This window comes from Falco punctatus (genome assembly GCF_963210335.1).
Source record: "Falco punctatus genome assembly, chromosome: 10".
Classification (NCBI taxonomy): Eukaryota; Metazoa; Chordata; class Aves; order Falconiformes; family Falconidae; genus Falco; species Falco punctatus.
In genome coordinates, this window is record NC_137590.1 from 36800380 (window position 1) to 36826935 (window position 26556).

At 51.6% G+C, this 26556-nt stretch overlaps 2 protein-coding genes across 4 annotated transcripts in view; both read left to right on the forward strand.

Moving 5' to 3' along the window:
- The window catches only part of TSPAN32 (tetraspanin 32), a 41281-nt gene extending 35264 nt beyond the window's left edge, over positions 1–6017 (forward strand). Inside the window, exons 10-11 of one of the 3 annotated variants that reach the window (XM_080405265.1) lie at positions 1404–1527; positions 5208–6017. In XM_080405265.1, the coding sequence (XP_080261391.1) occupies positions 1404–1499 (96 nt within the window). In that variant the 3' untranslated portion in view covers positions 1500–1527; positions 5208–6017. Of the gene's footprint in view, positions 1–1403; positions 3316–5207 lie in introns of those variants that run through there. The other 2 variants (XM_080405264.1, XM_080405263.1) reach the window with 2 other exon arrangements.
- A 6012-nt stretch (positions 6018–12029) lies between these two features.
- CD81 (CD81 molecule) overlaps positions 12030–26556 on the forward strand; it is a 31320-nt gene continuing 16793 nt past the window's right edge. Inside the window, exons 1-2 of the mRNA XM_080405261.1 lie at positions 12030–12188; positions 22812–22926. Of these exons, the coding sequence (XP_080261387.1) occupies positions 12123–12188; positions 22812–22926 (181 nt within the window). The 5' untranslated portion in view covers positions 12030–12122. The remainder of the gene's footprint in view (positions 12189–22811; positions 22927–26556) is intronic.

Here is a 26556-nt window from a genome sequence, read left to right on the forward strand (position 1 = left end):
TGTGTCCTTCAGCGGTGAGGGGGCTTGGTGGCTGCGTGGGGATGGTCCCTTCGGAGCTGGAGGGTGCCGCTAATTAAAACAAACCTGTTTGTATGCTCCCCCACTGCTTGGCAAAGGTGTGTCACTGTAATTACCTCTACACAAGGGCCCTGTGCGTGTGATGAAGCACAGCAGAAAAGAATCCACGCCAGGAGACTCCTTCCCTTCCCCTGAAGGGAGCTTCGGTCTGCTGTGATATCTCCATGTCCCTCCCCAGCTGGGGCGACCTTTCCTGACTCAGTGTGTATTTGGAGATTATTGCACTGTTTGTGTCTGCTTTGGCAAGATCATGGGTTAGAAGACTTTTTTTCTCCATCTAGATAAAACCCAGAGGAACAAACACTTACATGTTTTTATACTGCTAGTAGTAAAATAGGAAAACCATCAGGTATTGCTGCGGAGCTATGAATGTAGTCATGTGTGAATATTTGGTGTCACTTTTAAAGTTTTCTAAGGTATAAGATGAATTTCATTGTAGCTATATTCAGGCAAAAGTTGGGACTATTTTTAGTATATATATGTGGGGTTTTTTTCGCAGCTTGATGCTACAGCCAGAGAAGGCGGCTGACTTTGAAGCGTCTGCTAGAGGAAATCTCGCTGCACAGTTCACTACTGTGATGGCAGGATGCAAAGGAAGCATGTGATGAGAGCTATAGCTGCCCTGGTGTCACTGTCCCCCAGCCACCAAGGCTCGTGTGTCCCCAGATCAAGCCGTGAGCAAAGCTGCTTGCACACTAAGGCAGACTTTTAGGAAAGAGCAGGTTGCTACAGCCCTCGGTATCCTTCCCCCAGCAGCCGTACCTGTGATCCATTGCCAGTGTAAATCCTGACGTGTGATGTACCGGGCAGAGTATCAGATACAGGGGAAGCATGCTGTCCTCTGCATGCAGCGTCCATGTGCATGGGGTGCTGGTGGGTGGTGTTTGTTTTGTTGGTTTTTTTTTACTCCAAACAATATATAAGGCTTGTGGGGTTTCTCCCTATGTTATCTTTACAGAAGGCTATTATGAGCGAGACATGTTTGTTAGCATAAAGGAAGGTTTTGTGGCAGCCATTTGAAATCTGCATTTCCTGGTTTCGTCTCATTTCTTGGTATTTTTAGGACCTGGTTTGAGCCGTACTGTGCTAATTCCAGTCAGATGCTTTAACCACATGTTAGGGTTGTTTTCTTCCTCCCATGTCGGATTGGTTCACCGTTTTACTGGAAAACAGCATTCTCAAGAAAAATGTGACATCCTGACACACAAAGTCAGAAGTGCCAAATGGACTAATAGGCAACATTTACAACTGCTTATTTGCACAGATGGAGCATCATAATCAGTTTGGTATTTAATCGCGTGCCTGTCTCATCTATTTCCTTCCAGGTTTATGGGATGATCCTGACCTCATTCCTCTGGTTCTCCATCCACTTCAGCAGCAACCTGGACCGGAAAGGCAAATACATCCTGCGGGAGAGGTAGAAACCCACCACTCGGGCATCCCTACCAGGTAGAGCCAGCTTTTGGCGCCGGGAGATGTTTGGAGACACCCACAATATCCCATGGGAAGGCATTGCGCGGGGTCAGGCGGGGGACATGTCACGTGTCTCCCCTTCCTGCACCATTAGCGCACTTGCGAGCCCGTCAGAGCAGAGGATGCTCTGGGGAGGAGCAGGCCCACACCTCTGCTGGAAGAGGGCAAGGACTGAGACGTGCACCCATGCTCAGAGATGCAGATCGCCTCACCGGAGGACGTACGGGCTGTAGCTTCGCAAGCAGGATGCACAGAGCCCCTTAGGACAAAAATGGAGAGAAAAGTCCAGCAAAAATCACGGCATTAAACCAAACGTCTCTCGTGCTGCTCTCTGAGCAGCTCCCTGTGACCCCCAAAGATGCAGTGTTTCTTGGAAGATGGCTTTGGAGCACAGCCCAGGACTGGTCTTGTGCTATCAGCAAATACATGGACACAAAGTGTGTCCTTGCTGATAGGAAATGTGCTCTCCTAGCCTGGACACTTGCAGTGACTGACTTTGGGCATGTTTCTGATCATGCTCAAGCATGTAGGCATCCCATGGCCACCAGCTGTTTTTTCCCTGTTTCCAATTATTGCCAGACTTACAGAGCTTTTGGTAGAGATCAGGAAAAAAAATCAGAAAGCAGTGCAGGAGCTTTGAAACGAATGACCAGCATAAGGACATATCCCTCTATTATTCTTTCTTGCTAATGCAATGTGCCATTATTTTTTAATTCTTAGGATTTAAGCAATCTCCTAGAGCTTGAAGCCACACTGATTTCACAGGGCCCTGTTCGACTTCCAGCCTCAGCTCTGTGTTTATCCAGCTTCATGAGCCCACCACACTGCTGTGCAATGCAAAAGGACTTTGATATTACACATACACGCGGGACTGAAGTTTAAATTTGTAAGGGAACAGGACTGATCTCCAGCCAGGTCAAACAATACGATGTCCAGCTCATGTCCTCTTTACATCACCTTATCAATAATAAACAGAAATTTTAAAAGCCTCGATTGGCTCTCAGTCTAGCTCAAACAACGGCTCCCTGGCGTGCTTTGCCCTCGTTGCAAGGAAGCAGAGCCGCTTCTGAGCTGAAACCCAGATTTAGCACTTGCTGGAAAACCTGCTGTAAGCTACATGGCTGTGTGAAATGTCTGTTGAACCAACAGCTACTTTCACCCACCTCCTTCGTTGTGGCTTTTAGCCATGAAATACAGTAAGTAGCAACTAGTGATTGAGATAAAGGTGGTAACCCCAGCGCTCATTTTCAGGACAGGTCCTGGCCCTCAGGCAAGGGCTGCTACACGTGCAGGGACAGCAGTACAGACTCCAGCACCCGGTTAGCATGTCAACATGCCTGCAAATACCTTGTGTTGGAAATAACTGCTTTGAGGGGGTGGGAGGAAGGGCTATCTGTCCCCATCCTGCTCCCTTGGAACCAGTGGAGCTTCAGCATTGCCTTCACTGGAAGCAGGATCAAGTTCAAACTGCTCCAGGGTATTAATCACGCTACCTCCTGGCAGTCACCAGCATGCCTTGATCTAGCAGGGATTGGGTGGTGATACGTATTTGCCAACATACCCACCTTCTAGTGGTGAGGGAAGGTTCACTTATACGTATATGCGTGCTATTAAGTATATCGCTCTCTGGAAAGAGATGCTCTCCCTTGGGAGCTTCAGCTGCTGTTGTCCAGGCCACTGCTATTGTTATTCCTCAGGCCAGCTGGCAGCTCGTGTGACTCATGGTTGCTTCAATAAAGATGAATTTCTTGCAAAAAGCCATCATTCCTTCTCTTTTTGTGCCGTGCATGAGGCTGGCTGCATTGTTTGGGGGGTTGCGTCGTGGAGAGCCCTCAGTAATTCTCTCCCTGCTGGGAAGAGCTGTTCCTCCACAGCCGGTGCTCACCTGCCCCAGCAGCCTGCCTTCACCCCCCAGAGGGGAGGGTGGTGTTGGGCCTTTAGAGGAAAAGGAGCTGCTCATCAGCCCCATCCCACCCTCAGCCAGCTGCTGGGGCAGCAGGCAGGTACCTCATGAGGAGTAATGCAAGCAGGGGCAGGAAAAAAGCTTAAGGATGCATTGAAGCCATAACCACCGCAGTATTTATATGAAAAATTGCTACGGTTTCACTTTTTTCAAACACTAGGCAGTTGGGTCTTGCCCACCACTCTGCTGGACAACCAGTGATGTTCTGCAATGTCAAAAAACATTGGTGATCGAGCAAATCAGTGGAGCCTGTGTTATCGGTGTGGATTACCTGCTAATAGAACTGATAGAAAAGATCTCTGTTACAGCTTCACCACCAGGACTGCTAAAGCTTTAGGTTCTTCCCAGGCAAATTTTTAATGTTAAAGGGTCAGCTACGGACAGAAGTAGCATACATATGGTAAAGAAACCTGAAAGGCTACTGTATCCCCCTCCCCCAGCTCTTGTTTCCTTGGATCACTTGTAACTCCATCAGAAGCAGCAGGCACCTTTCCAGCACTGGCCGCGGAGGTGTGTGTGTGCTTAGCTGCTCTTCTCACACCTCTGTAATGCTTTCTCCTGCTTGTGGCAGGGATGAGACCACGACCCACACCAGACCATCGCACACAGGGATAACACACCTGGAGAGCTGTTTCTCCTTCCCAATAAGCAGCGGACTGGCAGCGTGCAATTTCTCATCCCAGGGAGCTCAAGTTCCCTTTCTTCCTCTGATAGCCAGCCATAAGGTTTAGGTAATCTTTCTTGGTACAAAATACTCCAACAAACTATAATAAAATTAAAGAAGTGCTATGTATGTGCTGACAATCTCGTGATCTTTATTCCTATTTCACCCGCTGCTGAAGTTCCCCTGCAAGGAGCAGCACCTTTAGCGAGCGGGTGGCAGAGCAGCACCCAGCTGGACACAGTCTTCTCCCAGAGCTGTGCCCCGGGCAGCAGCAGGGGCTCCTGCCATGGCATCTCGCTGTCACCTTCAGGAGCAGGAAAGCAGATACCTTCGACTCCTCAGTTTTTAGAAACCTGTTGCAGAAAAGTGCAGCATTAACCATTTTGTTTGCAGTCCTAGAAACGGCAGCACCCAGGGGTGGCTGGATGGAAGCTGCGAGGCAGGCGCATGTTAAGTAGGGTTTTTTTACACCTGTGCCAACAAAAACCCCTTCTCCTGCAGTCAATGTGCTTGCACTTACTGGTCCCCTAATTTGCTGCTTGCTACGTGTAAATTACAGCTCTTGTGCAACCAGAGCAAAACCCCAGGAACTTATTTGTAAGTGCCGCTGAGATTTACCTGGTGTTGAAAAGGGCAAGACAGAGATTTTGTTGGGATAATAGCACGGAGCTGAGCAGCAGGGATGCAAAGCTGGCAGCAGGCTGGGAAACACCTGCAGAGCCAGAGAGCCTTCCCAGGGCTCGCACAAGCGGAACCTTGTAGCTATAAGCATGTCAACACTCCAGCTCAGGTTGGAAAGATATCCCTATTTATGTAGGCATATGCAGAAGGGGAAAAAAAAAAAAAAAGTTAAAGAGCCAAAGGTGGAAAGTTAAATATTTAATTGTGAATTGGCTCCAACTAATTGTCAATTAAGCTCCAGCAATGATCAATTAGTTCCACTAAGGTTCCCTGAGTAATTGCAGTTTGGCCTCTCTATGGGTAGGCAGTCGTTTGTGCTCATGAGTCACCATTTTCCTTTTATTTTAGACAAGCCCCCAGCTCTACCTGAGGGTGTGGGAAGAGGGAGCAGCCTGTGGCCAGGCAGCACCTGCGGGGCTGGTGAGCAGCGGTAAGAAGCCTTTTGTGCTGCACTCCGTCCTCTGCTGCCCACCCACCACGTCCTGCTCTGCCTGCGTGAGCATTACTTTCCCCTGAGGCTTTACATGGGGCTCACTGCTTGCCTGTGGGTGGCCCGGCCACAGCTTGCTTATGAGCCTTGGGTGCTTTCCCAGTGCCTGTTCTGATGGCAGCAGATGCTGCTTTTCCAAGGTCCTGCTCCTGCAGAATTGCAGGTGAGCGGGGCACAGCTTTGCACTGCAGCTGAGGATGCTCAGGGTTTCTGCAAATCAGGTTTTTCAGTACCCAGTAAAAACTGAGGAGCTCAGAGCACTTGTGAAAAGCACAGGTTAAGCATTTTACTGACTCTAGAGGGATTTGGTGGTGAGGGGACTGGGAATCTTTCAGCTTTGTGGCGCACTGGCTTGGCTCCAAAATATTTTGCGATTTCCTACCTTGGTGACTGTGTGTCTGCCAATTTCTACCGCCATCAAAATGCTTCCTCATGCAACAGCCCCTTTGCTGTGCAGCTCTCATTCATGCCTGCAGCAAGCTCCTAAAGGAGATACTGCTGAGCATGTCCCTCCAAAGCCTTATAAGCTGGCAAATTTGGATGGACCTTTGTAGCACTGGGGTGGTAAGGAAGCCATCTCCTGCCAAGATAAAGCTGCATTTCCGAGCTGCAGACACACAAAATGTTTTTTGAAGAAACAGTTGACAGACATATTTATTTTCTTTTTTTACCAGGTGCAGAAGCAATGCATTCCCAAAAGGAGCTGGCTGTAATTCTGTAGAAGAGCAGCCAGAGGTGGTGGATGCTGTATGCAGAGCTCTGCCAGCACAGCTGAAGGTGGGTAAGGTCAGGAGCTGCTCTGAGTACGTGGCTGGGTCACACGAGCCCTGCAACTTCATCTGAAGTGTCATTGCAGGTCTCTCTTAGTAAAATGCTATATTGGGGGGGGGGGGGGGGGGAGGAGAGAAAGGGATTTTTTTCTTAACTGTGTAGTTGCTCTTCTGGGAGGCTGAGTAGCCAGCAGCGGGTATCGACCCTGTCTGCTGGGAGCCGTGATGCTGGGTGCCAGGGCAGGGAGCGTGCGGGGGAGCCCCGGCACAGCCTTGGAGCCTGTTCTGGAAAAGCACAGGCAGCGTGTGTTCCATGTTCCATGGCTTTCGGCTGGAGCTGCCACCCCCCTGCCCACGAGGCTGCCCCGCTGCCGCCCGCTCGCCCCCAGCACAAACCCAGCCCTACCTGGGGTCCCTCAAAGAAATCAGTGCCCGCAGGCAATCTGCATATCTACCCCTCCCAGGAGGGTCATGAGGGGGAAAAACCTCCACGTCTCTATCTGGGAAAGATATAAAGCGGTCACTCGGCTGGCGGCTGGCGAGGATGGGCACATCTTGAGAGAAAACTTTCCCCTGAGGCCGGCGGTGCCACCCACAGCTCATCTCCCCCTCTCCACCAGATGCTGTTCCCCTAGACTCCAGCAAGCAAAAAGGAAAGGTCCCTCCCAGCATTTTTTGCTGGGAAGATGCACACCCCTGCCTGCTCTCCCTGGCCAGTTGTTTACATTATCCCAAGGCAAAATCCTCCCTCTCCCCCCTCAGCATCACTAAGTGCTATTGTTTAACCCCCGTGTGCACCAGCTTGCCCATGGACGTGCTCGGTTTCTTTTTAGCCTCGTTACATCAGCAATAAGCTATTCCAGTCTTTATTCGCCTACTAATGAATTATACATTGATTATACAATAGAAGCTCTCTGCGTCGGTGGGCTGGGCTCTTCCTCTCCCACATGGCATCTCACAGCGGCTCAGCCCAGCTGCGGCTCAGCCCCCTCCGATGCCCTGAGAAAAATGAACATTCACTTTCTGGGCTCATGAGCTGAGAAGAGGGAGCATCTGCGCAGGATGGGGAAACCCGCTTGGATTTGTTCTTCCTCTGCTGTAGCTCTGGCGGGAGCTGATGCTGTCGTCATCGTCGTCCCCCCCCCCTTCCTCCTCCTCTTTATGCAACCTGACCCATCACCATAGATACATTGACATAAATATTTAAAGATGGCAGAGAGACAGACCATGCAGACGAGAACCATTTGTTGAGTTTATTAGAAACAGAAACTTCAGGCGCAGCTACAGGTCTCAGTGTGCCGCGTCCCCCCGCCCCTCCCCCTACCCCCCCCCCCCCCCCCCCCCCCCAAAGGCTGCAAGGCAAACGCAACCCCCCGGCTGCCGCGCTGCTTCCACTGAGGCTGCAGAGCTGGGCATGGGGATTTTCAGGTGAACAGGCGCCAGCCACCCCTGCCGGGGCACAGAAAAGATATTCTGGAGATACCTCCTTACATACATGGATGAGATTCTTAATATTAGTTTTTCTACTCAGGTTGAAGGTTTTGGCTGGCTCCCAGGGGTGCAGGCGAGCCTCTCATGAGGTGATGGAGCTCCACCTTCCCGCTGCCGCAGGTCCATGCCCGGCAGGTTGCACTTGCTCAGGTCCCTGCCTTGCAAAAACAGTATTGCAGGTGTTGCTGGCCTAGGAAGTTATTCTTATGTGCTCTGGGACTATCAGCCTCCCACAGGATGACTTTCTGAACTTTTCATGCATCTCCAAAACGTCCTACTTAAAGATTCTTTGGTGGTGCTGCTGTTGTTTGGTTTTATTTTTTACCACCACAGGTAAATTGGAAATCCAGGCTGCTTCTGTCCCATTTTCCAGAGAAAGTAAGATGTGGTGGTGGTGGTTAAAAGCTAAATGGGACCTTACCCACAAAGTGATGTGCATTTTATTCCCACGGTTTTCCCACTGGGTTTGCACTGGCTGTGGGGAGGGCAGGGGCGCTGGTACACAGACCCAAGCCGTGCAGCAGGAGCACCACAGCAACCCCGCAGTCCCCAGCAGAGCAGGGACTCCCACTTGCTCTCCCAAGTCTCCTGGAGACCCTGGGTCTTAGGAGTTTAATGCCTGTCTTGATGCTAGTCGTTACACACCTTGGTGCCAGCTCTCCAGGTGTGCATACCGGTGGGGAGGGCATGGGTCTGTCTTCTCCCCTCATTCCCCTCCATTGCTTTTTATAAAACACAAGGGGGTTTTTAAGCTGGAGCTGCTGGAAGGCTGGCAGGCATCTCCCTGGGAGAAGCAGCTCGAAGTCCCGGGGACTGGGTTTGCTGAGTCCTGCTGGTTAGGGGCTGCCTGCTGAACCCAGGGCTGGGAGGCAGCCTGAGCCGCACCTGCCCTGACGGACCCTGGTGAGTCATAGCCGTAGATGCCAGCTCTGCCAAAACCCACAAGCTCGACACTGATTTTTATAAACAGATTCACAAAAAAACCCCTCAACAACCCAAGCCCAGCAGAGAGAGGGAAAACACTGCAAGCACCTCTGCTCTCCGCCTGCAAAATCCAGTTGCAAACGCAAATTCAAACAGCCATGCAGGGGAACAGGGATTTTATTAGTTGGGATTTTAAGGCTACTTTTTAAAACTTTTTTAGAGTTTACTTTTTTATTCCAGTGGTGCAAGGCTTGGGAGATAGGTAGCTGCTTCACCGACCTGCCTGCAGCTCGGTGCTCTGTAAACCAGGATGCATTAGCATGGCAAGTGCTGAGCACTCAGCCTAAGCCCGTCCTCCTGGAGAGGGAAATCATCAGCCCTATTCATAGCGCTCACACTCGATACTGGCATGTGACACCAATACACAAACTGAATTTCTGCAAATTAGTTTTACTTATTTATACAGCAGCATTTTATAAAGAGCTGCTAAAGCCGCTGAGAGTCTTTGAAATGCAGTTCTGGTACTTTATGGGCTGTACAGCAAGTAGTACAGCACGGCAAATGAATAGACAACGTCTGAAATCACACGTAACCTTGGCAAACTGTATACGTTATTATCTTGACGCTGTGCCACAGTGCTGGGCTTTTTTCTTCCTGTATGTTAAGGTCAAAGTTTTCAAATGTACTCAGCTGAGCTTCTTAAGGGGGGAAAAAAAAAAACAAAACAAACAAAAACAAATGCTGAAGAAAAATATTGGAACAAAATAATCCTTTTCCACTTCCAAGTCCACTTCCAAGTGGACTTTGTTGGTGTGGCCAGATGGGTGAACCCAGCTTAGACCCAGTAGGCTTTAGCCTGTAACTGGAAGCTTCTTGATGTAGGTGGTGGGGCTGTGCCCGTGCTCCCCCGCCAGAGCCGCACCTGTACCCAAGCCCGGGGCAGCATGTGCTCTGACACAACCTGAAGGAACGTCCCAGAAACGGGACTCTGTTAGCTCCAAACTAAATTGTTTGCTAATATAATTTTTGGAGGATATGGAAAGGTTTATTTCTCTTTTTCCATTTTCCTTCCCTTCCCGATGCAAGAAAAAAAAAGGCAGAAAGCAAGAGAAGAAAAGCGACAGTGACAAAACCAAAAAGCGACCCCGAGCTTGCTAGAAGCAGTTTCAATGCCAACTTTGTGCAGTGGCTGCAGCTGGGGTTGCCTGCTCTGCAGTGCACAAAAGTTGATTTGAGAGTCATTTTCTTCCGCAGCCGGCGGGGCTGCTGCTGCCGCAGGTTTGCAGCTGGTTCCTTCCTCTCCCTCGCGCAAGCTCTCCAAGCTGTGCCTGAGAGGTTTTCCGAGAGGTTTTCTGGAGACAGCCACCAAAGTGTGCAGGAGGCTCCTTGCTTCATGTACCCTCCCGTCTTCAACCTCTCCATTGGGTTGTGGGTGGGGGGAAGCAGAATTTTTATTTTAATATTTATTGCTGGAAAGGATGAAGGTGCAAAAATAAAGGTGATGTGGGATGCTACAATGCAGCAAGCGAGTAGCTTCGTGATCCTGCCGTTATCCCCTGGACTGGTGAGCAGGAGCCACAAGGATTACAGCTATTGCTGTAACCAGATGGGTCCTACTGGCAATTTGGGACAGTGCTTACAGGCATGAGCAGCCTGGTGAACCTCCGGCTTCCTTGGTAAGGCTGGGTGAGCAAACGTGGCTTAGAGACAAAGGGCTTATGCATCCATGGCGAGCCTGCAATTGAGGGCATACTCAGCATAAGTAATTGGGGAACGGGGCCAAGCCCTATTCGTGCCTGGCGCCCGCTGCAGAGCCATGGGCTGCTCCCGAGGGGCGAAGGAGCGTTGGATGAACACAACGGAGCCCTGGACCCACTCATCCCCGAGGACCCCGGGATGATTTTGGAGCAAGTTGACTCATTTTCAGCGTACGCATGCAGGAAATGTGTGCTTAGCTAACAGCACCTTCCTGCTTAGGGGATGCGTGGTGGGGCCGGCCATCGAGTGTGACAGTGTTTGGCACAGGAGCTGCTCCCCGAAACGCTGTGGCCAGAGGGGGTGCCGGGGCAGATCACCGCGCACAGCGCTGCAGGCAGGCGCCTCGTTCGTAGCAGCACAGCAAGGCCCCATCCTTCACCAGCAGTCCTCCTGCGCGCCGGTGCTGTGGCTTGCTGTCCTACCCCGGCAAGAAGCGGACGGGCGTGCTGGAAGCATGGGGAGAGAGCAAGTTGTATTTTAGGGATGAGCAAGTGGGGCAAAGAGGGTTTCGGCCAAAAAGACTGGGAAATTTCATTGTGCTTCTGTTGCACAGCTTTGCAAACTTATTTAACTAAAATTCAACTAAAATTTTGAAGCCATAACGTGAGGCTAGCTTGAACGGTTGGTGTGCGTGACCCAGATCCCTTTGGTGGGCAGCCCGGGAGTGCCCCAGGTGCTCCTGCGACCCAGTAACTGAGGGAAAACGTCCTGAGCGATTCTTCCGAACTTGCTGCAATTACGTGCAGTAACAAAGCCACAGGCTTACGCAAAAAGTGTTTGGCAGATCAGAGCGCAGGATAACAGGAGAGGAGGAAACGAAGGAGGAAATGCTTCTCTGAATTTGAAACTGCAAGTTTTAATGTAAATATCCTTTCCTCTTTTTTTATCTGGGGGGAGGAGTTCCTCCTCATGGATGCACCCAAAACCTTCTGTAGAAAGAAACACAAGCACTGCTGCATCCTGCACCCACTCACAGAGGTCTCTCCCTGCACTCCGGGCTGCCTGGTGACATCCAGGGGATGGGGGCAAGGTTTAACGGGTGAGAGTCAGGCTTGTGAGATGGTGGTGCCACACTACAGCCCCCCAGCACCTGCCCCTGTGGCTGCCACTTGCATGTAGGAAATTCTGTGTTGTCAGCCACCTATGGTGGGCGGGAAAAAGGAGGAAAAGGGGAAAACAAACAAAATCACAAAAAAGGGAAAAAAACCCAAACACAAAAAAAAAAAGGAAAAAGGGAAAAGGAAAAAGGGGGAAGAAAGGGAAGACAAAGGAAAAAGGAGGGAAGATAACAGAAAAAGAAAAGAAAGGAAAAAGGGGGGAGGAAAAAAGAAAAAGGAGGAAGAGAAAAAAACGGGAAAGAGAAAGGAAGAAATAAAAAAGTGTGGGGAAGATCATAGAAAAAAGAAAAAGGAAAGAACGGGAAAAGGGGAAGGAAAAAAGGAAAAAGGAAAAAAGAGGGGGAGAAAAAGAAAGAAAAAAGGAGAAAAAGAAGGAAGGGGGAGGAAAAAAGAAAAAAGGCCAAAAGGCAGGAAGAAAATTAAAAAAGGAAAAAGGGGGAGAAGGAAAAAAGGAAAAAGGGGAAAAAGGAAAAAAGGGAAAAAGGGAAAAAGGAAAAAAGGTGGGGGAAGCGGGAGCAACAGCGGGGAGCGGCGGGCCCGGCCGCGGGGCGCTGTGCGCGCGGCTCGGGCTCTCGCTCCGTCGGGGCGGGGCTCGGGCGCGGGGCGGGGCTCGGGGCGGGGCGGGCCGCGCTCTCTCCTCCCGCCGCCGCCCAGCCGGCAGCAGGGTCTGAGGGGAGCAGCTGCCGCCGCACCGCCAGCGCCCGCCGCCGCCATGGGGGTGGAAGGCTGCACCAAGTGCATCAAATACCTCCTCTTCGTCTTCAACTTCATCTTCTGGGTGAGCCCCGGGGCAGCGGGGGGCGGGGGAGCCCCGCGCCCGGGTAACGGGGCTCCAACATGGCTCAGCTGCCCGCGCCGGGCCCTGGCTCCTTCCCGCCGCCGGCGCCCGGGGGTGTCTCGGGGGGTGCGTGGGGGGAGGGGGGCGCTTATTCTTCCGCTCTTGTTTAATGCGTGCATATATATATATATATATTTATTTGCACACGTATATCTATTTATCCGGGTTTTGATGCGGATCTGTGTAGGGAGGTTTCTAGGCGCCCCTTGCCGAGGGGCCTGGCTGCTGGGCCGGGGCGGGGGCTGCAGCGGCCCCCCGAGGCCTGCGCCCCCAGACCCCGCCGTCTGTGGTTCTGCGTGGGCAAAGCGGTGCTCCCCAGCCAGCCGGGGAAGGCGGAGGGCAGGAGGGGTGGCTGCTGCCAGGCGGAGGGGGGAGAGGTGCCGGCCCTGCTGCGAAGGAGCCGGCAAGGAGAAGGTGCTCAAAAAACATGGGCGATGGGGGCTGGTTTTGCCCGGGCCACACCGGGAGCTGGTGGGGAGCAGGTGGGTCTGGACGGCCCTGGCGTCGCGTCAGAACTGGCCTCGACGCCTGCCTTCGGGTTGTGCCCAAGCTGGGCACCGCTGCCTCCACCTCCTGGGAAGATATTTTAGGATGCAGGTTTTACCCAGGTTGGAGACATTGCCTTTCTCCAGGAAGTTTCTCATGAAATAATCCATCCAGACATGCAGCTAATTTAGCAAAAAGCGGCATATCCCGGTTTCCCTGCAAACCAGGTTTGCCCCAGTTAGAAACAGCCTCCAGCAACGCGGGGCTGGCATGGCAAGAAACGCTTTCTGCCTGCTCCTGGGAGCAACGAAATGTGCCCGAGCAGGCTGCTTTTTTTTATTTTTTAAATAGACCACTTTCTATTCCCCGAAATGCTGTATTTCAGACAAGCGAGCCCAGCCCCACCCTGCAGAGGCAAGGCACCACTTGCCGAGCGCTGGCTGCGTGGTCAGGACGTGCCCCTTGTCTGACACCCCACCCTGCTGATGAGGAGTTCAGGGTTTTTTCGTAACATTTGCGTGCAGCAGCCAAGGCAGCAAGGAGGGCTGGTGGGGAGGAGAGCAATGCCTCAGAGCAAACCCTGCCTCAGCACTGCATGCTGTGCTGCCTGGGGGGAGTCTTCTGCCTGCTGCCTTCCCCCCGGGTGTACGGTGAAGGGCTGGGGGGCGGGGGGGGGATGGCCTCGCCTCTGGGAGGTGTAGGGCTTAACTGCTGTGTGGGAGCAAGCACTGTCAAATCCAGCCCGATTTCAGGCCTTTTTGCCGTGTTTCTGGGTATAATGCTGACCAAGGGAGAGATGACGAGCTCTGACGACAGTGGTGTTAATTGATACCTGATGCGTTGCCAGCTGCAAGATGAATGTGGGACAGTCCTGGGTTGTTGGGGTTTTTTTAACCTTTTCTTCCACCCTTAAAATGGCAGGATGGAGGCGGGTAGGCTCTTCTGAAGTTTTGTTCCTTCCGAGTTAGCGTGTTTATCCCAGGGCTTTTTCTTCCCTTCTGGACCCAGTTTCCTGCCATTCTTGTTGCAGAAGCCTCCGGCTGTGGATGAGAGGGAGGAAGGGTCTCCTGAGTAGCAGGAAGGATGCCAGAGGCTCTGCACAGCCACCGCTCCTGAGCAAGCTTGTTTGCATGCCCCAATCTGTATTTGCAAAACAGCTTATCTTTTATAAGCTGGCATTCTGCTTGCAAGAGGAATAGCCGATCTGTTTAATTTCCCTGTTAGGACTTCTGGTGCCTTGCTCTGCCTCTCAGAAGGAGCACTGGAGGAGATACTCCAGCTCCTTCCAAGGCGGGGTTCCCGTAAGCTGGGACCCGCTGGTGCCCCAAAACACCTCACAGTGCTGGGCTCACTTGTGGCCAGTCCTCTCAGACCAGTTCCTGTGCAGATGGGGAGCCTGGGCTTCGTTAGAATTAAGGACGCTTTCTGTGAGGCTGGCCCGCTGAAGCGTGGTTGAACACCGGGTCTAAAGTTTTCAAGCCCTTTTGTGTTGTTTTTTAAACCAGTAGTTGAGGGGAATTCTAGGTTTACCACCAAGCGAACACCGTTAGCGGCCAACCTTGCACCCCCAGCCAGGGAGGGATGCCTCGGTGGCCACTGAAGCATGAAGGCCCTTCTCATAGGGTGGCATTTAAGGGCTGGACGTGGTGTTGAGCACTTTTGCTGCGGGGTGGCTGTGTCAGGACCCCAGCTCTGACCCGAAGGAGGTACAAGACGGGGCACTCGCAGCCCTGTGGTCCTGCCAGCTGGTTAGTGTGCAAGAACTGCTGGCGGGGCTCCTTGTGCTCATTTGCTGATCATTTGCCTTGCACCCAGCCGAGACTGGGCGCTGTTGGTAAAAACAAGCAGCAGGCGGAGTCCAAAGTTTGGCAGGCGCTGCTGCATCGTGTTGCACGGGAGTTTGTTCCGGTGCCCAAGAGGGAGAAAAGGAGCAATTCTCAGCCTTAATAGTGTTAACAAATAAGAAAGAAACTCTGATAACTTTTTAAAGTAGTCCTGCTGGAGTGTAAATAAACTGACACCCCCCTGGCTTCCTCCCCCTTCTTTCTGGCAGCACAGGGGGAATTTCATAAAGCCACTGCGTTGAAAAGCAAGAGGAAAAGGCAGCCCTGCTGCCAGCTCCCCAGGGTGCCTTGGCAGCCCTCTCTGCCTGAGGTGTTCTGGTTTTATTTTATTTTTTGGGCTTGTTTTTCCTTTGTGTATGCATTTCTGAGAAGAAGATGCCAGGGTTACGTGCTCGGTCCAAGGTGGCTCTTGAGGAGGGAGCAGTGGCTGCTGCACGGACCACGTGTACAGATGGGTGTCCATCCCAGGAGAGAATAGGTCCCCGCGTGTTTCATAGCGGCATCTGCCTACCAAAGTGGTGGAGGAAGCTGTGAGCAGCACCTGGAGACTTCACCGGGTTAGTAAAACACAGGGCTGGCAAGACAAAAGTTTTTCTGTGTTGCAAACTTGTCCTGAAAGCTTGGTGTGGCCAGCAGCAAGGGGATGCTCTGCTTCCCTGCCCTGTGAGAGGGAGCAGTACCAGTACCCATCACTGGGCGGTTTTGCTGGTGCGGTGGGCAGGCCCAGCTCAGCCTGCAGCCCGGAGCGGGGCTGGGCTAGGCACAAGGTGAGGTGGAGCTGCTTCTCCACCCCACTTAAAGTAAGCGGCCAGGCTTCAGCTGCTCTCCTGAATTACCTGAATCCGACAGCAGAGCTCAGTGTGTGGGGCTGAACTGACCACTGCTGCAAAGAGTCCCTGGAGAGGCTGAAGGAAGCCAAAGATCTATTTTAAAATGTAATTAAACATAACCAAGGAAAAATTGGCTTGCTTGGAGAAGGATTGCCCAGCTTATTAGCTAATACAGCCCGTGGCAGACTTCCAGGTCTAGAGAACCGCTGACTGCCCTGCCAGAGAGGTGTCTAATTAAAAGGAAGAGCTTGCTCCTAATGCCATTTTCCAGGCACCACATAACTCTTTTTCTCTTGCTTAAGTGGAGTGGATGTGGTGCAGCTGGGGTGCAAAGGCAAGGAAGGGCAAGAGCAGAGGGGACGTGGAAGTGAAAGTCTGTCTTGATAGGGGTGATCGGAAGGGGAGGAGTGGAAGAGTCGAGTGTTTTGTTGTACAACACTGGAAAATCTGTCAGATGTTCCCTGCAGTCCGCAAAGCGGGCACCAAGATACTGTGTGGCTTTGGTGATGAGAGGTGACAGTGGAGGGAGGCGGCAGCTTTCTGTGGTGGTGATCCCACGTTGACAGCTCTGCTGAGTGGCATGTGAGCCTCCCAATGTGATGAGGAGGGCAGTTGGGTAGCGCTCTTTGCAGGTTTAAACAGAAAATAGAAGAGCTGGTGGTGCATGTGACGTGCAGCTCCAAAGCAGGGATTTCAAGTAACTCCCTGGCTAACAAAGTAGCTTGTGTTTTCTTCTGGGCGCAGGCTTGCGCTGAGCGCTGCTGAAATGCTATTAATGATAGCAGCTAGCAGGCTGCTCCGCTGTGGAGTGCGGAATTTCGTTTGGTTATTCGTCTCCTGGGAATCAGAGAGCCTTGCGAGCAGCGAGGACGTGGTGCTGGCCAAGCATCTTCTTCCCATGACTTTAGGTTTGGTATCATAGGATGATGTACAGGCAGACGTGTTTCCACGTGTGTTTGACCCTGCCTGTCTTTGAAGGGCAAGGGAGAGGTTTTCTTAGCAGGCTCAGTACCTGGACCCAAGTTTTCCTGCTGATAGCTCTCTGAGGATGTGTTTCTGGCCTGTCTGTCAAGTGAACACATTTGTACCATCACCTACAAAACCTCTTCTGAAGTCTCTGCGTGCAGGAGGTTGTTTAAGCAGGGCTTTTGAGGAGACCAGTGCCCTGCCCTAGGCGCATACCCAGTTTCTGTTAATGAGCTGGGCTGCAGCTGCAAGGAGGGAGCAGAGCTGGTGGCTGGAAGGGGGTTTGCTCTTTTTTCCTGAGGTTATTCTTCTATCAGCCACCGTCATGCTTATCTCCTGCAAGAGCATTAATCCGCGTACGATGCCTCGAGAAGTACTTTGATCCTGTACTGTGCAAGTGCCTTTGGCTGCTATTACTAAAAAGGGAAGGCGGTTGTATTACTGTTGTACTTAAATGCTTATGTATGGGACCAAATTAATTTTAAAGTGATATCTGTAATTGTTTTCCTCTCCACCGAGGGCAATTAAACCCTGCTGGTAGATGTCAATGTATAGTGATACTTATGTCCACAGCAGGGATCAGGCTGCAGCAGGCAGGGAGCAGCCGATGGGCTCAGTGCTCCCTGTTGGAGGACCCTGCTCCAGGATTTTGGTGCCAGATTCCTGCTCCCCTCCCATCCATCAAGCTTTATTTGGCTTCTTGTGTGCTGCTCCTCTGGGAGTGTTTCTCTGGAACTTGTTTTGAAAAGCTCCATAGTGTTGTGGGGCTGGTAACTATAGGCACCAGTGGAGAATTTCGCCCCAGCCGGCAGCTCTATTAATAGCCACTGCTGGAAGGTGGTGGCGGCTGCGCTGCTGGGAGCAGACCACGGGCTGCAGGCCATCTTCCTCCTCCTGCCTGCAGCGCACAGGCCTCTTCCCAAATGCCCTTTCTGCAGTTCCTGGGCAGGACTTGTCTGCAAACTTTCAGCCTGACTTTTGGCGGTGTGATTGCTGTGGAAGGCAGAAGACCTCACCTCTGCTGTCCAAGAAGAGTCCTCTTCTGTCACTGTGATTTGCGAGCGTCTGTGCCGAACTCGGTGGAAAAGCTTTTATGTTGTGTGGCTGTCAAACTGCAACCACATTTGTCTGATTTAAGTAATTTTCCCTGCTTACATCCCCCACAAAAAGTTTTGCAGGGGTCTTGATGTCTTGGTGCTCCAGGGCATCCCACAGTCCACCCCAACATGCAGCATGGGGCTGATCTGGAGTGCTTCTCACCTTAAAATTTTAATAAAATATTTGTCATGAAGGCCTGCCATCATAACATGAAGGCCATTGTAGCATCAAACCAAAGTTCCCAGTTCGCGGGCTGCTCTGAGCCTCGTGCTGCACCCCAGACTCTTTCAGTGCTTCCTCAGGGTGCACTGAGTGCAGTATTTCTATTTGCAGTAGAAAAGAAACTCGGCTTCTGCTTTCCAGGAAGCAGGGCACAGGTTGTGGGCAGGCTCAGTGCCACCTGTGTGCTTGCCACCAATGATCATGTGCTCCTCTCCTGCCTGCCTTGGTCCTTGAGGTGGCTCTGCAGAACCCGTAAGGTCCTAGCACGCATCTTGCAAGGGCTTATATTGCCCTTCCAAAGGTAATTTCCATCGTTAATGAATCTCTAGCTCCTTGCTTCCCCGCCCCCCCCCCCCCCCCCCCCCCCCCCCCCCCCCCCCCCGGCTCACACTAGGTGTGGCAACAAAATGTTTCTTTATTTATGCTGCACGCATTGGAGAATGTGATATCTGCTGCTCTACCTAGAGACCCAGAAATGAGCTGGGAGCAAAACTTTCAGCCCCAAATTAGCAATTTTTTTCTGGCTGTGTGAGGGACTCGCATGTACATGGCAAGATGCTTCAGCCTTGGCAAGCCATTTTGTCCTTCTGTGTCCCAGTTCCCCATGCCTTAAAGGAAGCTGGAGAGGAGCTGCGGGGAGCCCTGGCTGGGCTCCTCAAGTGGGGTCCAGGTGCCATCCCCTCGAAGGGCTCAGCTTCTAGGCAGCAGAAGGGAAGCAGCAAGCCTGTGCAGCATGAAAACCTGTTAAAAATCTCTACCTGAGATCTATAAACCTATAAAAATCTACCTGAATTGTGAAACAGCTAAAACCTGTTAAGCTTTCTTGGCAGCATCCTACTTCTTGTTAGTAACTGTGTTATTTCACAGGCATCGTGGCACGGGCTCCCTGTGTTTTTGCAGCGAGGTGGGAGCTTCTCCAGCCCGTGGGATCACAGGGGTTGGGAATCAGTGTCTCGCTGGCAGGAACAGCCGTGGCCACGGGAAGCAGCACTGCTAAAAATACAGCATTGTGAAACTGCTGGCACCTCTGCTTCCCTCCTTCACTGGCTTGAGCCGCAGGATATCTGCTTTGCTTTGACATGCCCAGCAAGGCACCCTGTGGCCAGAATTTCTTCCTTTTTCTTCTGGCCACCAGGAAACCTATTTTGGAGAGAGGTGGAGGGGAGGGAGCAGGGAGGAAGAGGGCTGTGGGCAGTGGAGGGAGGCTGATGCACATCCTGGCGTACGTGAGTGTCTGGAGAGTGGCAGGGCAAAAGTGGGAGCAGCTTGGCCCTGTTCACCCCTTTAATTTGGGGCACTCCACAGCCATTCCTTGCGCACCTCATCATGGAGGTCATGGAAATTTCTTGTGGAGGGGAGGAGTGACCTAAGTTGCGAAAATGGGCTTGTTTCCTTGCCCCACAGCTGGATCTGGGAAATTTTAGGGTGAACAGCCTATGGGTCAGTGGGGCTCAGCCCAGGAGGGAGCCCCACGACATGCACAGTGGATGGAGTGGCAAACCAGGGCTGCACACCTGCCGTCACCGTGACGCTGAGATGGTAATACCCCATCGCCTCTGGGGGGGCTGGGGGGCTGCCTTTTCCCTCCCCTCGGCAGCATCCAATGGAGGCTTCCCCCTGCTGTGCCACGTGAGAACAGCATCCCCGTGAAAAGCAAGCCTTGGGCAGGCAGGATCCAGCTGGAAAAGTCTGGCTGTCTGTGGAAGAAGCAATAAATCTCCAGAAGCTGGAAAATAGTGGTAAAGAGGAAACACCGGAGCCTGCCGCGCCACCTCTGCTGTGCTGGCAGGCTGCTCGGGGCACCATCTCCTGGATCCAGAGCACTGGTGATGCACCTCTGCAACTGCCCTTGTGCTGGTTGGGGGAGCAGCCGACTGGGGAGGTCGGCTTGTGGAAGGCAGAGCTAAGAACATTGCAGTGCTGGTGTTGCTGAAGTTGAAGCTTTCGTTATTACTGCTCTTTTTAAAAAAAAAATAAAGCAGTCCCCAAAAATGTAAATGGAGAGCTGTGCTGACACTTGGGGTATATCTTTGATGAGTGATCACCATGTCGCAGCGGCTGGGGCTGTCTGATGAGCTGGGCACACAAAGAGCAATGGGGTAGCCTGCATGAGATCCTGGGTACCTACAGCAGAAAACACAGGGATATTTAGTATATGAAGGTATGCAGCCTAGAGGTGAGCATGATACTGCTATCAGTGGTTGCAGCTCTTCTGGCTCTGGTGTTGGCAAACGGCAGTGTTTGTAGGATGGGGAGGGAAGAAAATGTGGAGCTTGTATCTGGAACAAGTTGTACTGAAAATGAGATTATCCCAAGCAAGGGGCAGTGGAAGGCAGGGTTACTGTGGTGAGCCAATGAGGTTTTCTCCCTCTTGTCATTTTTCCTTTGGGAAGAAAGATGCCTTAATTAACATTTTGCACTGCTTGGTGGTGGAAAGATGTATGATTATAGTGGAAAAAGTTACTCATCATAGCCTAAACCCTCTTTTCATTAGGAAGTGAATGCCTTTTTCTCTTAAGAAATCCAGCTGCTAAAACTTTTGTTCAGAGGTTCTCCATGCTCTGTTAAAAAAGCAAATGGAGTCAGGTGGTGTGGGAGGGATGTGGGGTGTTCCTGGGGACATTCAGGATGAAACTGGGAACATCTGGAGATGGTTCAGCTGGCTGCAATAGGCAGACCTCAACGCTGGGGTGGGTTTGATGAGTCGGAAAAGGCTTTGTCCCATTTAGTTGATGTTCCTAAACGATTAAGAAATATCTTGGGGATAGCTTGCCGCCCGCTTTTGGTCCTGTGTCAGGTGTTTTAGGGCAAACTGGATTGGAAAGCAGCTGCTGCTCCTTGTGCTGGTGTCACCCCAGCCTCACCACAGGTGGCAGAGCGTGCTGGGGTGGGTACTGCTAGGCACAGTGGGTGGCATGCCAGGGCAGAGCGATGTTTCCCTGCAGAGGAAGGTCTGCAGCCTTTTCTTCACCTCTCCCAGCCAGCATAGAAACCCAAATCTGCCTCAGGATCTCCTCTCCCCTGGGAGCCACCAAGAGACCTTTACTTTGGCACCGATTAATTTGGGGGCATTCTCCTTCTTCTGAGAGGATAAACATGGGCTTCGTTATGCTCTCAGACAATGAATACGACATGCCAGGCTGGATTTGGGTAACTTTCTGCAAAACCACAAGCTGCCTTATTTGGAGTTGGATTTGAGCATGAACCGGTTTTCGTGACTTTTTCTCCACAGCCAGTGTTTGGAGAACCTCAGGCCCTCCCGAGTGTGAGAGAGCTAAGGGACCACACCAGCAGGGAAGTTGCATTGGTTGCTGTGGGAGAAGTGTTAAAAGCTGATTATTTTGGTGGCAAATTGGGGAAAGGCTTGTAAAATCTTCCCTCCCTCTCCAGGAGCTGTTGAGGATTTTCTCCTTCCGGTAAGCGGCAAAGCCCCGAGGCCGGCTTCCCCTAGGAGTTTTGCACAAATTGTGTGGTTTTACCCCAGCTTCGGTGGCACCCCTGTAAAAATCTCTTGGCTGGAATGTGCAGAAGTGAGCAAGGAGGAGAACTGCCAGCTGACCTCTTGAGGTGCAGAGCTGAACTTCCACTGACAGCCCATCTTGCAGATCCTGGCCCTTGTGTGTTCACCAAGGCTCTGCTGCGCTTGTGCAACTGGCGAATGCCACTGAACAAACTCTTTTCTTTTAATGTGACCTTCGTGGTGCCTCTCGTGCCTGTAGCTGACCTGACTCCCAACCCTTTTGAAAAAAACCCGCATATTTCTGCTTCTGTAATTTCTGGTGGTTATCTTCCCTTTTTTTGAGATTAATCACTTTGAGGTTTAGGACACTCAAAATTAAATTGGCATTTGACCAGGCACTTCCAGCCTTTCATAGAAGTTGGATTCTTAAGGGGTTTGGCTTTTTTAATGTGTGTTTATTTTTTTCCCCCCCTCTCATGGTTTTAAATGGAAGTAGGGGGTGTCGTAGAGAACACAGTGAATCTTGCTGGAAATGCTCTGGCTTGAGTTCCTCTCAGTGCTGCCTTCCCTATCTGCTCCTGTCCTCTGCTGCCATTCCCAGCCCCTCCCTATCAGAGAAAACAGTGAGGAAGCCAGTCATAAAACTTCCCGTTATTTGGACGTAAATATTCCAGTGGTAAGCTGGGTTGATGCTCCATATGGAGAACGTCTCCTCCTGTGTTTGAAGCGTGTGTTTATCCTTGCCCTAGGGGCTCCATCACACATGTCTGTGTGCACGTGTGTGTGTGTGTGTGTGTGTGCGTGAGTGAGTGCTCTGCTCTTCAGCTGGACAACAGCACGAGCAGGGCAGCTGTTCCAGCCTCGTCGACTTGCAGAGCTGCTCAGCTCTGTTGAGCATCTTCGTGGTAGCCTCCAGAAGTGGTGTGGTTGTGCCTTGGCCTGAACCAAGGTTTTGCTTTGCTTCAGTGCCTGTATTAGGGCCATTAAGGAAAGCTGTATGTGCCAGAGGAGTACTAGGTCTGCTCAGACTGGAAGCCTGACCCTGGATGGGGAGTGATATACACGTGAGGCTAGGGGCAGGGGGAAAAACTGATGTTGTTTCCTCCCCCCCGTCCCCCGCTTCTGGAGCCACATTCTTGCCATCCTTCCTACCCAGTTCTTGACAAATCAAACAAAACCCAAAACACTGTTTATACATCACAGAGAAATGAAATGGGGTGATAACAGCCCATTGGGAAAAGGGAATACTTGGGGCTGATCCTGACTTCTGTTGAAAAGCTCTCCGAAAAGCCTCAGTTGCATGTCTTGTGCTTCTCGGGTAAGGCTGAGCCTTCCATTTTAATAGAGTAATAAAATAGCTCTTAGGAAAGAAATCATCTACAGGAACTGGAAAGGGATTACACGTCCCCAGAATGAGCAGTCTTCTCATAAAACAGGGAGGGAAGATTGTGTGGCTCATGAGGTATGGGGCACAAAGCACACTGCAGCGGTGGGACGATGGTTATGAAGGATGTTCTTGCATGTGAAAGGAGTAAATAAGAATTTGCAGAAAGATGAAAACAAAGCTTTCTGCTTCCACCTGAAAAGGTCCCACTGCTCCAGGTCCAGCATGGCCAGAGCAGTGGATAACGCTGGCTTCCTTCTGCTTTCTCCCCAGCTGGCTGGAGGCATCATACTGGGAGTGGCCCTGTGGCTCCGGCATGACTCGCAGACAACAAATATCCTCTACCTGCAGCTGGGGGAGAAGCAGGCCCCAAACACCTTCTATGTCGGTAAGTCTGGGGATGCTGGCATCGCTGTGTGGGCATCGTGCCCTAGGGTGGACTGCAGAGTGCCCAGAGTCAGGGTGGAAAGCTCTGGGTGAGCAGCAAGGAGGTCAGACTAAAAATACCTCATGCTGCCCCCGTGCTCCCCAAAATATCCCCTGCCATGGCAATCAAAGCATTCATTAAATGTTGGCTGTGGCCCAAGTACAGAATCTAAAGTCATGGCACCTAAAAGCGCAAGAAAATGTGTCGTGGCATGGTGGATTTTCTCTGGTGCCGTTCTCCGCTGTGGTCTCTCCTGGAGCATGTTTGGGAAGACAGGACTTCTTGGAAGCGTGTCTCATTTCCTATCCAAAGGGATGTAAAAGTAGCTGATGGAGTGACTGGCGGTGGAAAGTGAAGCTCAGTGAGCTCGTGACTCATGTTCTCCAGGAGGGGCAGGTGGAGCCTCTGTGTGTTATGGTTAAGCTTAGCATGATTTTTATTAATTTGACAGCATGCTGGCTTGCTGGAAGATGAAAACCCCTATTTTTGCCCTATTCTCCACTGATCCCTCACAGATGAGGGGGAGCAGCTTGCAGGAGAGGCTGGCTGCCGGGAAGGGGCCTGGAGTGCAGACCACTGGGGCTGGTGCAAGGACCCGTCTAATCCAATGTCCTGTTCTCACCTGTAGCTGAAATTACCTTCTAGAAAATGTTTTCCCTGCTTGCCCATGAAATGGTATGGCTGAGCCCTCTCCCTGGTTGTGCCAGGTTGCGGTGGATGCTCCCACTGTAAACAGTGGTGGGGTTTTCTCCCTTGCTGTCTCCCCTCTCCTGCGTCATGCCCCAAGGTGTATTTACAGCATTTCCCCTTTGTAGATTTCTACTTTAAAAAGAGAAAAGGGAACTCTTAAGAAGTTAAACCCTTCCCTTTCCAGGAACCAGCCCAAACATTTCCTTCCTTCTGGGGGCCAACAAATGACATCTCCCTAGTTAACATATTTCTTCCAAAACCTGGGGTACCTGGAGCGCAGGAGCTGAGCCCTCCCACCTGTTGGGCATCTTTTGCTCTTCCACCCCTTTTTGTTTTGTCTTTGTCCTCAGCCTTTGCTATTTAGAAGGCAGGGGGGAATGGACTGTGGGTCCCACCACTGTGCTGGCTTTCTTATGCCCGTGAACAGCCCATGATTAGAGGCTGGCTGTCTTTTTAAAGTTATATTCAGCAACAGATTGGCCTGGATTCCTTCTGGCGGCTGTAATTTCCATGCAGTAATAACAGCAGAGCATTTCTTTCAGCTGCTGCCTCTCCCAGCCAGCCCTCTGGAGTCTGAAGGCTGGATTTCTTTTTGCTTTTTCTTTTTTTTTCCCTTTCCCTGCACCCCCTACAACTGATACTCCCTCCTTTTTCTCTTCTGACATCCAATGTACACAATGTTCCCGCTTCAGGAGCGGGAACCTCTCTGGGGTTGGCCTCCAGAGCTGGGTTGGTGTGGGGTTTTTTTTTGTAGCCCCACCTTGCAAAGCACTTTTTGGTGTCTGGCATGGTGTGGTGGTCCTGAGATCTGTCAGGAGGCTTTTAAAGGCCAGCCAGGCTTTGCCATGGTGCTGCAGGACAGGGGGAAGCAATAAAACTGTCAGAGGAGGAGAATTTGCACCATGGGGTTTGTACTTAGCGAGGAGGGGGGAGTGGGAAAACAGTGCCTTGGTGTCTCCTGGTTTCTCTGTGCCCTTTCCCCTACCCCAGAGTTGGAGCTGTTTTATTAAAGGTTATTTTCCCTAGGTGTCTGTATGTTTATGGGAGTAGAAAAATAACACAGCTGGTTGGTGTGTGTGATTTGATGGCAACGGGGAAGTGGTTAGGAGGATGTGGGGAGTGTGGCAGCTACCAGGGTACCAGGTGTGATGCTTATTTGCCCTCAGCCCACTGCAGGAGTGGGAGGATGGGAGCAGTCCTTGCTCTCAGCTTCCCCTGCAGCCGGATCAGACTGCTGCAGCAGCCACTCTTGCAGCCCCCACAGGCACAGGCAACTGTTCCCTAGCTCGCCTCTCCAGGCTGCGAGGTGGGAGCTCCTGAGGTTGGGGTTTCCCACAGGCGGTACCCACTTGCCCCAGCACTTTGGCACTGCAACCACAAGTTATCTTGTGGGCTGGCTTGGGAGGTTATTAAACAGGCTCTTGTTCATGGACTTTTCCTCAGCACGGCTCGCAAAACATCTGATCCCCTAACCACTTGTTACAGTCTTGGCTTTGGCACTTCCATTTTGGCTGTGGACCCAACGCTCCAGCAAATGGCAAGTTAACTGCTTCAGCACTGTAAAGACCAAGCAGTAACAGGGATGGGGGTAGCTGGAGCATCCTAGTTCCATGCTTTCATGACTATAAAGGAAAATACTTGCCTAAGCTAGGCTTATGGTCTAATATGCATTTATTTACTGTATTTATAGCTGAAAAACTAAGATCTTTCTTGCCTCTTGCCCTTGTATAACACTGTGTCTGGAGGCTGGGCAAAGTGTTGATAGCAGGCCAAAGAACATCCTTCAAGAGAGATCAAGGCATTGATAAGTTGGATGCTAACAACTGGTTAACCAGTTCTTATTGACCCTACACATAAAGTACCATTTTAAAAAACACCAAACAAACTAAAACTATTTCAGTAAGTTATGAGAGTCCATGGGAAAAGGCTGAGCTGCTCCATCTCTGCGGATACCAGTACAAACTGGAACAGCCTGATCTCTCCATAATAAGTTGGTGCTGCAGTGTCACTGGTTTTAAGAGCCCCTGGGGATCTTGAAGAGGTGGGTGACACTGGACTTACTGTTTTTCCCCCATCTTAGTGGGATGATAGTGAGGATAATGTGACGGGAAAGCCAGGTTCCCCGTCCTTCAAGGATCTGGTTATGTGATGCACAGGGATGGCTGCTGCGGGCAAAACGCTTTCAGCTGGGTGGGGACAAAAGCCTTGGCTCTTGTTTGCTGTAAAACCTCAACCCTGGATTTCACACTTTGCCCCTTGCTGGGCCACCTGTGTGCTGGGAGCATGACTGGGCGCTCAGGCCTGCCACCCACCCTTCCCGTGCTTTCCCTGAAGCTGCCTGACGAGGAGCGGAGCGCAGCAGCAGGATGGTCTCAGCTTCGCTCTCGCCTGCCAGATCCAAAATAGGAAATCTGCTTCCAGCTGCTCACAGCAAGTGACAGGGTGACATGACCCGTGGCTCTAATTAGCTCGGCCCTGGGAGCAGGGCCAGCCACAAGGAAGAGTGCAAAGGCATCCAGAGCTGGGGTGCGGTTTTCCATGTAGCTTTGGAGGTGAGGAGGGGGTTGGTTTTGCTGCTGTTTAGGTTTTTTTGTGTTTTAATGCTAAATCATCTCCTGAGCAGTGTCTCCTTCCCAGAGCACGCTGGCACTGGCGTTCCTTGGGAGGGGTGTAAGGTTTTGGACAGGCATGCAGTGGCAGGTTAAACTTGGCCACTGAGGCTGCTGCCACTGCTCCCTTTCCTTGCTGTCCTGTTCATATTGTTGCCCCAACAGAAAGGCAGCAGGTTTTTTTAATTTTTATTTTTTTTTCGGGGGGGGGGGGGGGGGGGGGGGAGGTGGGGGAAGTCCCTAGCAGACAGGCTGATGATTGTGGATCCGGCTCCCAGAAGGGTCCAGCAGC